Here is a 13,449-nt window from a genome sequence, read left to right as displayed (position 1 = left end):
GAATGGTTAAAACAACTAATCTTTCCAACAGTGAACTCAGGTGACGTCTGAATCGGTGTGTAACTAATCAGTAACACTTTACAATAAGGTTATATTTATTACATAAATTATATAAAAAAGTACAGTTTGCTAACTCAAGCTTAAACTTCAAAATAAAGAAAACCACTTGTTTAAAAAAAAAAAAAAGCATATGACTAACGTTACATTTTTCCACACAGTGCTATCAAGAATCGATAAGAGAATCGATAAAGAATTGGATCGATAATCAGAATCGTCAGTGGCATTATTATTGATAAAATCTTATCAATTCCCATCCCTATGTGAAGACCGTAAAATTATAATCAAACATTAAAGAACGTGTTTTTTTTTAAGAGTTTTTTTTTTTTAAGAGTTAAAAGATTAAAACATTTTGCTAACATGAGGTCTTATTGTGTCACTGTCAGTCTTTTTACATCAGTGCAAAACTAGGGTATGCAGATTAATTATTATTATTATTATACATTGTTCATCAGCATGCATTGATTAATCCCATGGCATGTAGCAAAAAAAAACATGCCATCCCCCCCCCCCCCCCCCCCCGTCCCGTCCCCGTCCCCGTCCCCCCCCCCGCCCCGGCGACACTGTCACCTTTTTTAGTCTGAGGAGTTTGCAGGTCTGACCTTCTCTTGATTGGTCCTGGTGTTCCTTACACGGTAAGTATGACATCTTGTATCCACAGATACCACAACATGCACCGTTGAGTCCCATTTGTCGGCCAGCTTGCGCCGTCCACGCTCTCCTTTATTGGCAAGCAACACATAGTCTCCTTCCTCTATATCTCGGCCTTTGACGTCTTTGTTGTAATGCTCAGATTGCCGTTGTTGACTTGCAGTGTTGTTGGCCTGAGCAAGTAACATAGCTTCCCTCAGATCATCCTTCATTTTTTCCACATACTGGTCATAGTCTGTGACGTTGTTATCCCGATCTACAGTCTGGAACATCAAATCAACGGGCAACCTAGGAATTCGACCATACATGAGGAAAAAGGGGGCAAAGCCAGTTGACTCGTGGGCAGTACAGTTATAAGCGAACGTCAGGGTTTGCAGCATTTGTGGCCAGTCCTGTTTGGCTCTCGGAGGCAATGCTCTGATCATATTGCCCAAGGTGCGATTGAACCTCTCAACTTGGCCGTTACCCATCGGGTGATATGCCGTGGTTCGTGACTTCTGTACGCCAGCGATCTGCAACAGTTCCTTGATCAACCGGCTTTCAAAGTTTGCTCCTTGGTCCGAGTGGATTCTTAGTGGAAATCCATAAACACAGAAGAACTTGTCCCATAATTGACGAGCAACTTGGGATGCTGACTGGTTCCTGCACGGAAACGCATTAGCCATTTTCGTGAAGTGGTCCGTTACCACAAGTACATCCACACTCTTGCCAGAAGAATCCTCAGCAGACCAGAAGTCTATACAGACTAATTCTAGTGGATGGATAGTTCGGATGCTCTCTAAAGGGGCCCTTCCCTCAGGTTCAGGGGTTTTGCTGACCACACAACGTTGACAGCGTCTCACATAATCACGGGTGTCACTCTCCAGTCCAACCCAAGAAAACCTCTGTCTAGCCAAAGATAATGTCCTTCCTTGACCTTGATGGCCTGCCTCATCGTGGATGCCGTGCAAGACTTCACTGACCAGTGAATCAGGAACTATGAACTGGTAACGTGTAAACTTAGTCACTGGATCCTTGCAGATACGGTACAGGATGCCATCCAACAGCTTTAATCTCTCCCATTGCTTCAACATTTTCAAGGCCTTGAAAGGTTCCTTAGCTCTTTCTCTCCGAGACGGTCTCTTACCTCTGCATACATAGAAGAGAACTCTTGAGAGCACATGGTCACCTTCTTGCTTCTCTCGAAGCTCCTCTAGTGAGAAGACTGGTAAGGGGTTCTGACCAGCAGGCATAATTTGTTTGTTTTCTTGAGCAAGCCAGGAAAGGACTCTCCCCTCTGCTCCCACATCCCACTTTGCATGAGCTTCGAAGATAGCAGAGACCTGATCAGAAGACAAGGAACATTGTTCTGACGAATGTCCAACACTTTGGCTATTTGCGCTGAGCCTAAAGGAATCCTGCACTGTGCCTTTCCTTATTTGTTCAGACTGTTCAAGCAAAAGGTTGTAGGGTTCTGTCACTAATCTATGGCTCACAAGACTTGGAACAAACGGCTGACGGCTCAGAGCATCGGCAACCACATTCTTTGTGCCCGGTATGTACTGGATGTCAAAGGTGTACGGGGCCAACTTAGCTACCCACCTCTGTTCGCACGCGTCTAATTTCGGCTTTGTTAAAATGTAGGTCAACGGATTGTTGTCCGTCCAGACTGTGAAAGTATTTCCCTTCAGCCAATGGCTAAATTTATCGCAGATGGACCATTTTAATGCCAGAAACTCAAGACGGTGCGCAGGGTAGTTGGACTGAGCTCGTGTAAGAGCCTTACTTGCAAAGGCAATAGGTCGTGCCTTGGACTCTCCTTCAAGGACCTGTGACAATACTGCCCCTAAACCATCCAAGGAGGCATCTGTAGAGAGGATAAATGGCCGGGCGAAATCGGGGTGTGCTAACACTACAGAGTCCACAAGAGCCGACTTAAGCTGTTCAAAGGATAAGGCACATTCTCTAGTCCAATCTGACGAGCTGAGTTTCCTAAAAACAGCACGACCCCTTGAAAATCCCTTTTCCCCTTTGGTTGCAGCGGTTAGTGTGAAGAGCGGTTTGGCGATACTGGAACAGTTGGGGATGAACCGTTGGTAATACATGACCATACCCAAAAAGGACTTGATCTTTCTTTGGGAAGGTGAGACCCCATCATCCATCATGAGATCCTTTTCAGTGACAGCCGTAATGGCAGCAACTTTGTCAGGATCAGTCGCGACTCCATTCTCATTCACAACATGACCGAGGAACCTGACGCTCCTTCTAAGGAAGTAGCATTTCTTTGGCGCCAACTTCAACCCGTGAGCACTCAATCTCTCGAAGACCATCTCCAACCTTTCCAAGGCCTTTTCTTCAGTGGGAGCTACAACCAGAAGATCATCCAAATAACAAAGCAGGGTAAGGAAGTTTTGGTCGCCGAATATACTCATCATAAGCCGCATGAAACTCGCTGGGCTGTTGCATAGTCCCTGTGGAAGACGATTGAACTCATAGAGCCCTAGAGGTGTGGTAAAGGCTGTAAGTTTCTTGTCTTCCTCACACATGGAGATGTTGTAGAAGCCGGACGTAAGGTCCATTGCGCTGAACAATGCATTCCCTCCCAGAGCAGCGAGGCAGTCGGCTTGATGAGGAAGAGGGTGTGCATCCTTAATAGTGCGTGAATTTAACCAACGGTAATCAACGCAGATACGTAAGTCTCCACTCTTCTTCCACACGAGAACCAAGGGGGAGGCCCACTCGCTGCTGGATTTACGAATGAGCTCACGCTCTTCCATCTCTGACAGTACTTGCCGTAACTTCTGATAGTGCCCTGGCGGCACACGCCGATAGGGCAAACGGAAAGGCCGGTGGTCAGACAGGTGGATGCGATGCACAAAGTCTTTAGCTCTCCCGCAGTCTAGCTTGTGTTTTGAGAATACATGTTCATACTTCTGGACCAAGCGCAATAGCTGAAATTTCCATTGAAGTGACGCTTCGCAAGAATCAATGTCCAAGTCACTCAATCCCATTTTCTCTAAGACATGCTGGAAGTCTGGGTTGTGTGATCCGTCGTGCACAGTTTGACTCTGGGCTTTAACAGTATCGAAGGGTCGCTCCCCATCCATTTCTAAATCTTCTAACGCCACACATGGAGAAACGTTGACTACTTTAGAATTTTTCTTCAAAGTGATTGGCTTGTCGGTTGGGTTAAGCATCCTAACTGGCACCCACCTGTCAGCAGTCATAGAAACCACCACACGTCCCACGATGACATCCTTCTTATGGGTTGGTGACTTAGTTGGCTCAATCAACACTGCACTACCCTCCGAAATAGGTGTTGTAGGAGGGAGCTTGGCCCACACCAGGTGCTCCTGCCTTGGCAGCAACGTGACAGCTTGAACCAGTTTGGCCGTGCCAATGATGTCAGGCATCTCATCGCCTCTCCATCTGTTAAGACCAGAAAGTACATTAAGGAACTGCTCAACCTCAGCATCTTTCGTTGATTCAGGCCTATTTACGACACGCCAGTATGTGGGTCTCTGCTTAAACTGGCTCAAGATGAATTTAAGTACGTTGGTGCCCAGTATCAAATCGTCCCGCTGTCCTGTAACAACCAGCGTGGGTACACTAACTTCATACTCGTATACTCTCATCTTCAGCTGATATATACATTTCGGCGTAACCTGAACACCACCACATCCAATCAGCATAATATTGGCCTGCATCTCACACTGATCCAGAGACATACCTGCGTCCAATAAGCGAGATTCTGCAACTTCACTGATGGTGCAAGCCATAGAGCCACTGTCTAACAATGCTCTCAAGGGAATGCTGTCATTGACTAGGACGTCGGTATAGAAAAGGCTGTCTGCCCGTGCCAGCTGCGTCACATTCTGAAACAGGACCACATTATCACTAGTAACTGTCAGTTGACTCATATATGTTTGATGCATCATCTTGGAGGGTCTGAACTTCTTCACCCACACTATCCCCTCCCAAGTGCAGGCGTGTCAGTTTCCCTGAATCTGGGAGCGGCTCCCATACTCAGCACTTTTCTTAGGGCAATCCCTGCGCTGGTGACCGACTTCTAAGCAGTTTAGACATCTTTTCTCAGACATGCAGTGAGACCGTGTGGAATGGGTCCTCTCACCACAAACACGACATTTGGATGGACGAGACCAAGAAGGCATTTGTGGTCTATCAGAAGCAGCCTGTGTATTAGTGCGTTCAAGCACTCTTTCCAGCATGCTGAGCACTCGCTCTAATGTACCTGTGTCAGTCAAGGCCGTGTGGGGAGGCACTGTGGCGATCTCAGGCTTCGTGTTATGGGTACTGGGGATGCACGCTGCTGAGTTAACTGCAGTGTTGTCCACTGTAGTGGTCTCTGTGTGGCTGACGGCGGCAGTTGCTACTTGGAACGAATCGCCAGGGAGGGAGTTAGGATGTGGTTTCTTGGTTCTCAGCTCCCTTTGATGCTCATCAATTGCTTCTTGCACCTCTGCTGATGACCACTTCGTGATAGGCTTGTACCTGAACATACTAGAAAGTTCAACATTAGGGCAGTTTCTAATGAACATCATTGCAATTTCCTGTGAAATGTTTTTCATTCGACTACCCTGTTTCTGCAGGTGATTATCAGCGATTTCGGCCGCATTATTGAGACGGACCCAATAGTCGACAGGGCTTTCTTTGGCATATGGCATTGTAGAATAGAAGTCTGCCAGCGGAAGACAAGATTCTGGGGTCTCACTGAAATAGCGTAAGAGCATTTTGTAAATGGTTTCAGGGGTAACAACCATGTCAGGTGAGTGATTACTTTTTAGCCCCACTTTTACAATGTTTTTAGCTCTACCCAAAAGGTGGTTCAAAATCTCATTGGCATGCTCTGCTTTCGAGCGATCACACTTCTGTAAGTAAACCTCCATTAACTCTATCCACTCATGAACAGTATGTTTATCCGTACCATCACCACGGAAAATAGGAGGGCTCCTATTGTCAGAACGTACAATCAGATTCAACCTGGATAAGTCGAGTGTAGTGCTAGCTTGATTGCTTTTAGCTGGCTCGGGGGCAGTCTGATGCCCCAGAGCAGGAGGACTACGATCAGCTAAGAGCCGGTCCAAAATACTATCACCAATCTGGTTACCAAGCTCCTCAAGCAGCTCTGTTATTTGCAAACGAGAATCATCACACATTGGGGCAGGTGTAAAAGATGAAGCACCAGCATCGACTTTCCCTTCCATTTGTGAAGAGTCTAAATTGATATCGCGAATCTGATCATTTTCTTTACGTCTCACAACACCATCTGAGCTGATGAAACCTCTACCCCTCCCCAAGACTGGTGTAGACATATTGTACATCTTACTGTCCATACTGGTCACTACCAAAAAAAAAAAAATTGATTCAATGTCTTAGTGATTCAATGTCTGATTCAAAAGTCAATGTTAATAATCTAAGAAAACTTGAAAATAACTGAAACAAGGAAAGTTATTTAGCTGACACTGGAAGGCAGGACTCGATCCACGGCTTGACACCTGGCAGACGACTGCAGCCGGCTTTCTGAATCCAGGGAAGACACAGCTACAGTTCCACGTAAACGAACAACACCCGGCGATCGGCTGTGGCTGATCAGTTGTATCCAAGAAGGTCACGGCACCAGTTTTATGTAGCAGATCCAATTCTGCACATAAGGAATCTCACACAGCAGGCGGCAGGATGGCTTCAAAATAGCTGAATTTATTGACCCACCCTGGAAACATATGGGACAATTTGATCAATATTTCTCGTTGCGCCAACCTCTTCCCACATCACACACAACATTAAGTGGGAAAAGCGAGAGAAAAATAAGTGCGTCTTGCCTCGCCAGCGTCCATTCGCAAACTGAGGCTGACGTAACTCACGCTTAACATTATGTAGCAGATACATTATTGTGCAAATAATACATTTCTTTCGTTAAAGGAAAAATAAAGTAATAAAATGGCTGGCTGTGTATATATTATTCAAACATATCAGTTATAACACATGAGAATAATGTTGTTTTTTCTTTTACAAATCGACAAACAAATATTCCCTCAAAACATCAGGCACATCCACATTATACTCTATAGAACTGCAAAACCAGTGTAATAGATGGATGTTACATGGTATAATGTATCACAGAATCTGAGAAATAAATATACAATGTCTGCTCAAAAGCACAATCCACATATACATTATAAACCCAAATTACATAAATTAGATAACGTTATATTGGTTAAATTGAAGAACTGAACATACCTGGAAACATATGGGACAATTTGATCAATATTTCTCGTTGCGCCAACCTCTTCCCACATCACACACTGTGCACAAATCAACAGTTAGTTCACTCCACGTGCGTTCGATAAAACAGACACAAAAATCAAAATACACAATATGCATGTGTACAATCGATTCAATATAACATTGTACTCAATGATCAATGAACTTTAACTGAACAAACTCCTCTTACATACCAACATTAAGTGGGAAAAGCGAGAGAAAAATAAGTGCGTCTTGCCTCGCCAGCGTCCATTCGCAAACTGAGGCTGACGTAACTCACGCACTCCAAACACATAGCGCGCAACACTGATAAATGTCCCACCCAACAAACACCCCAACCGATAGTTCCCACCCACAAAGAAAATTATTTTGGGAAGTTCATCATACAAAACCAAAACACAATCAATACTTTTCTCTTCCCACTTGCTACACATGCATTTTGTGGAAGAACATTGTTTTGGTTGTGCTTTGACTCAATTTATCTGGCAATAAATAAATATTTGGCAATTTATCTTTTCAATAAATAGCCTACCTTGCTCACCTGTTGAGTTATAAAAAAAAAACATCTCCACATCGCTTTTACACCCTCATTTTTGCCATCTCTGAAAAGCCAAGCTAATGGTGATTTTTGTTTTATTACGAGCTCGGTCGCAATCACTTTTTGTCTGCAGACTCTCCTCTCCTCTGTTATGTTTTTTTTTTTTTTTTTCTCGGAGATTGAAGATTTAGGGCCCTATCTTGCACCCAGCGCAGTTGACTTTGTACACAGACGCATGTATCATTCCTATTTTGCACCCGCTCACGGCGGACTTTTCCCTCTACAGACGCATGTCGGTAGACTAGCAAATGAACTTGCGCTCCCGGGGGCGGTTCAGTGCAAAGAGGAGGCGTGTTCCGGCGCAAACGTTCCCTCATGCTATTTTACAGGTTTAGAAAACAATTCTGCCACTGACCAAAAAAAACTAGTTTAAAGTCAGTGGCGCGTTGCGCATGTTATTCATATGCTATTTTAAGGGCGCATGCTTGGCCATAATCAATGTAGCGTATGCACAACGCGCATACACTTTGATTCTCTCATTTACACAGAAGCAGCAGTTATCATTTTTGCAAATCATACATTATTACGATAGATAGATAGATAGATAGATAGATAGATAGATAGATAGATAGATAGATAGATAGATAGATAGATAGATAGATAGATAGATAGATAGATAGATAGATAGATAGATAGATAGATAGATAGATAGATAGATAGCATACATCTAGCTTACACATTAACCCAAATTATCATACACCTGTTTAACCGACGTTAATTTGGGTGTGTTTCGCCATCCCCAACGTCACTTCTCTGTGATTTACGGCCCTGACGAGAACGTCTGTCTCCTCGGCTGTGAACGCTCCTGCCGTGCGCCTGGCAAATCCGCCGTTATAATAGCAATCCGCTATAGAACAAGCGCGCCTGCTCTTAAAGGGAATGTGAGATGTCGCTCTGATTGGTTTATTTCACGTTACGCCCAAACCACACCTATGAATAATGAAGCTACTTCAGACCAACCCATTTTAGATTTGCGTCGGGCGCAAGAGTAATTTATCCCGCCGGTATAATAGCAACAGTGTCCAAGACCCGCCCACAAAGTTACTTGCATTTCGCGCTTGATACTTGCGTTTCAGATCATTAAAATAGGGCCCTTAGTGTGCATAGTATCAACCTTTCTCGCTCATTGTGACAACTATCCTATATGCTACTCCCACACCATACACACGTCAAAGTAGCCGGAGCAACTTTTCTCTATTAAGAATATGACGAGACACGCATGGGCGAATGCCCCGTCTGAAATATAAACACTTATAATTGTCACAGGATGAGGATGAAGAAGACTGGATACAATTATAAACGTGATTTAATAAAACAAAAAGGAAGACAGGCATAACAGTGTGCATAATATAGCAAACACAAACAACAAGCGACAACCAAAGACTGAAAACAGAGGGACTAAATATACAGAGATAATGAAATTATAACAAACAGGTGTGATGATTAGATGAGTGTGTGCAGGTGTGAGCCAGGAGGGATTATGGGAAATGTAGTGACTGGTCTGTTGACTGAGGCTTGTGACAATAATAGGCTTACCATAGTGAATTGGGGTCAAACAAAAACACATTTTGGAAAAAGGATTGATGATGTTTTCTCTTGACTCATTATTTACATTTTTATTATTTTTGAGCAAAAAAATACATATTGTACCTTTAAAAACTGTCATTCACTTGTATCATTCTTGAATGAATTAGCTTATTTAAATGAATAATCTGAATGAATGATTCAGTGACTCACTTCTCGTTTCTAATTTGTGCATCCTCGCTTCTTTTCCTCCCATCTTAGCTCCACCCCATTAGGATGCGAGGGAAGGACAGACCTGTGTATCCTCACTCATGACTCCTCAGGAATCTTCCTCGCTTCTTGTTCCTTGCCTCCTTGCAGGGCAATTAGAGAATTGAGATGCCCTTCAAGATGGCTGAGTTTGATCAGTTTCCAGGTCATTGACGGAGGAGCGAGGAAACGAGGAAGCATCAATTTGAGTATTGAGAAGCACCCAGTCACATTCATTCCTGAATGAATCAGTGTTTTTGAACAAATCTGACTCATAAAGGTCACCACCTACCGGCATAACAATGTAACATGCAGAAAAACTCACTGAAAAAGTGATTAAAAACGGCGAAAAATCCCAGTGCTGTTATATCAGCACTCGACCAATCAGACTCATTGACTGAAACTAACTTTTGTATACAATAAATAAAAACAGTTATAATATTATGACATATTTTAGATTGACCATCAATGAAGAAAGATGGTTTTTGCCCCCAGAATGCTGTAGTAATATTGGGACTAACTTTCTAACGCTAACCGGACAAACGTTGACCACCTGGTTATTGTATTTTGAAGCCCCTGGAATTAAGTTATGTGGTTGGTCAAACACGCTTGCCGTTCCTCCAGTTGTCTTATGAATGAGAGTTGATATCAACTTTGGAATCTTCAGACTGATGACCAAAAATGCAGGAGTCTGAAAACTCTTTAAGCGGAAAAATATGCTGATCCACGAGGCCTTGGGGTTGAAGCACTGGTGTCCATCAGCCTGGAGGAAAAGTGCTAAGCAGACAGAAGCAGAACACAGAGTGACCCGTCTGTGTAAACCTGAACTCAGCAGCTCTGGCTAACCTTTGATAAGATGTCATCACTGCGGTACACTGCATAAATACCACGCTGTCAGGAAGGATGAGATCTGACCTGCCATGGCTGGGTATGGTGAGAGCTGATGGTGCTGCCACAGCACTCAAACACACATACTACACACTCTCTTTTCAACATACACACACAGATAAAATACAAAGAGGGCAGATCTGAATGTGAGCTCTGCCACCTTTACCTCAGAAGGCTTCCTATGGCTTCAGACGTTAGATCAACTCCTCTGTGCCAAAGGATTACTGTATACATTTAAATTTTAAGCAGGACTTTGAGACATATCCTGGGAAACTCTTTTCAAATAAACTCTTTTGAGTTTATGTCAACATATTCAAACGTTTGGACCACAAAACTTCCTTCCCGGTCCACCTAGAGCATTACTGAAAATTTTCTGCAAAAATGCTCATTTATAAACCATCATGAATAGAGCATCTCAATAAGGAGCACATTCACAAGGTATTACAGTCCGTACTTTTGCACTAATGCTAAGTTTTGAGTGCTAAGACTAATGCTAGTTGGTTCAGTTTGATTCATATTCATTAATCAATTCAAAACCCTGACAAAACGATTCATCCTTCCATCCATTTGTCCATCAAACCTCCAAATCGATTTTAGGGTTGCGGGACAAACGATTCATTTGTGATTTATTTCCTTTGGTCTCAGTCAAGCCTCAGTCAAGCAATTTGTGTGTGTCAGAGTGTAGGCAGAGTGTTCTTTTCAGAATATGCTTCATTCTTCTTCCTTCAACCTAGCCAGTTCCGATATTTCATGTGTTTTAGCTCAAGCACACCTGGTGCAACTAATGAAGCCCTTGATGAGTTGCATCAGGTGTGCTTGAGACAACATCTGTTTTGCAGATTTGTGATGTTCTGGGATTCTGTTTAGGGAGTTGAATAATTTTGAGACTGCAGAAGTCATTAAAAGTTGCATTTTAAGTTGAATTTGGGGAAACAACTTGAAACATTTGTTATGTTGAGCTATTTCAATTACGTTTGATTTGTTCATTGCAAACAGCTCAAAATCTGTCAATTTTGCTAATAAACCTGATTTGCAATGGGGGTTGAATAATTTCGATTACAACTAAATGTAATAATTATTATTTGAGTAAATAAATATCGAGATGTATATCTAAGATTGTCAAAAGGCTGGATCTTATTGCTCAACCTTAAAAGTGCCCTTTATTAAAGTCAACATGAACATGACGTCTTCAACCCATTTTACTTCTTTACTGAAGCTGAATATTCATTGAGGGAGAAGTCTTTTATTCATTTCGTAATGGAGCCAGATGGTTGGATGGGAGGAGCTGAAAAGGTACAGTAAAACAAGTTATTTTAGTTATTTTGATGACAAACTTCTTTATTATTATTATTACTTTTTTTTTATAAAACAAATTGATGGAACACACATGACCAGGTATGTGAAATTAGAAAGTAAATCGTGTCAATTTAAAGTTCACGTTGACTCTAAATTAATACACTTAGTTTTGATTTATTTTATGAGTGTTTGCATTCTCTATGGTCTACTCTATTCATTTATAAGCTAGAAGTATACCAAGAATTACAGCAGTGGTGCTTTTGGGATTCATAATCTCTAGCACTGCAGACTGTAAAAGTTTGTAGGGAACATTATGCTGTAATATTAGTGAAAGTATGAGTACATTACCAGTAAACAGCTTGCGAACATTTAATGTCCTCGTGTGGTGATTAGAGAAAGTAAGAGTGTTATTTTCCCAGGGCGTAGCTAAAAGTGAAGCATGGTAGATGTTTAGAGAGCGGCCCGCCGTTCGTTATTTAATCTCCTGGAGGAATTGAGGATCAGTGTTTGATTAAGACAGTCATTTACGAACAAACAGAGCTGACAGGACGATGAGCCCTAGACAAATTGGCTTTGGCGCTAAATTCATTTATCTTACGCGAAGAGAGACCCTTTCTCACACAACCTGCATCGGGAGGCTTTCCATTAGGATACGAGCAGAAAGACCGGACGGGGAGTGATGGAGAGGTAGGGAAAAAGATGTTGTGCTGCGCAGGTTATATTAGCATAAATCAGCCGGCCCATATGTGCTGTAGAGCAGCTGCTCTGAGCCGTATCCCATGATGCAACCCTATGCCCATGCACTTGTTGCAAAGGAAGAGGGACTAGCTTTTCCTTTTAATCCTCAGCACCGCCAAATTAAATCTGCGGGCTAGAAAGACGAGAGGACGGGGCCGCGATCATTTTCATTTGCTATTTAATTGATCTTTCTTGCCGGTGGTGGTCTCTCTGGCTCACCCCTTTTTTCAGTCCGCTCGCATCAGTCTCAGATCTCGCTTCAACCTGGCAGAACTGGCCGACTCCAAATTGAATCTGGACGGGGAGATGGGGAGGGCTTCTCATTTGAGACTATCTTTAGAAAGAGGGCGTTAGGAGAGACTCCCGCTGGGCAGGAGAATGTGAGCGATAATCATCACAGGCCTTGTGCTGACACACACATACACGTGTGCACTAAAACATGCACACATGAATTCACACTCTCACACATCCCAAATCCCTTGTCCTCAGGGCGCCAGGAGTTCTACATCTTTAAAACAGTCAATTTTCTCCCAAAAGTGTGCCACCTGCTCTTGGCAGCTGAATGGCTTGCACAGGGGAGATAAGTGAGAGGCAGCACCTGAGGGATTTGGAAAATCTGCTGCAACTCATCAGATTTTCCTGCTTTGCACTTCTCAAAAGTTCTGGTAATCACAGATTATAGTCTAGCCTTAAACATGCGTCTGTAGGCGCTTGTGCTTGAGCTTGTGTGTGCGGTGAAGGTTTTGTGTTTGCTTGCACATGATTACATGAACGCGCGTGTTTGAATTAACCTTTATCACGCCCACGCTTGCTCAGGATCTCAAATTGTATATTAAATCGTGCCAAACAATAATATAGAGGCCTGTGCACTTGGATCAGCTCAGTTGCATCGCTGTAAGGAAGAGGTTTGTCACCAAGGCAACAACGTAACATCCTGCAATGCATGAGCAGTTCGGCCTGTTTCTCAGGGGTACATCTGGACTGAATAAACTAGTTTTTGTTTTCAACCCCTCTCATTTTGTTTCACAACATTGTGAGAATTACATGATTTTCAGAGAGGGTAATTTTTTTTTTAAAGGAAGTCATTTGTGAAACGCAATCTGTTGAGGTTCAGCTGTTCATTGTCGCCCCTAGTAGTTAGGCAAATGTTGGCTATCTTAAACACTTCTTTTTTTTTTAGACACAAC

At 43.0% G+C, this 13,449-nt stretch overlaps 1 protein-coding gene across 1 annotated transcript; it reads right to left on the bottom strand.

Annotated features, from left to right (window-relative positions):
- Positions 1-4,679: 4,679 nt before the first annotated feature.
- On the bottom strand, positions 4,680-7,321 carry LOC311301272 (uncharacterized protein; the record flags this gene model as incomplete). Its single annotated transcript, XM_084426238.1, has 2 exons — positions 7,164-7,321; positions 4,680-7,010 (listed from the first exon to the last, which is right to left on the bottom strand). The coding sequence occupies exon 2, from the start codon at positions 6,039-6,041 to the stop codon at positions 4,680-4,682; it is 1,362 nt and encodes a 453-aa protein (XP_084282364.1). The 5' UTR covers positions 6,042-7,010; positions 7,164-7,321.
- Between the last annotated feature and the right edge of the window lie 6,128 nt (positions 7,322-13,449).

This window comes from Rutilus rutilus (genome assembly GCF_951802725.1).
Source record: "Rutilus rutilus genome assembly, chromosome: 12".
Lineage (NCBI taxonomy): Eukaryota > Metazoa > Chordata > Actinopteri > Cypriniformes > Leuciscidae > Rutilus > Rutilus rutilus.
Note: the sequence above shows the minus strand (reverse complement) of the source record. Positions and strands in the feature narration are given on the sequence as shown.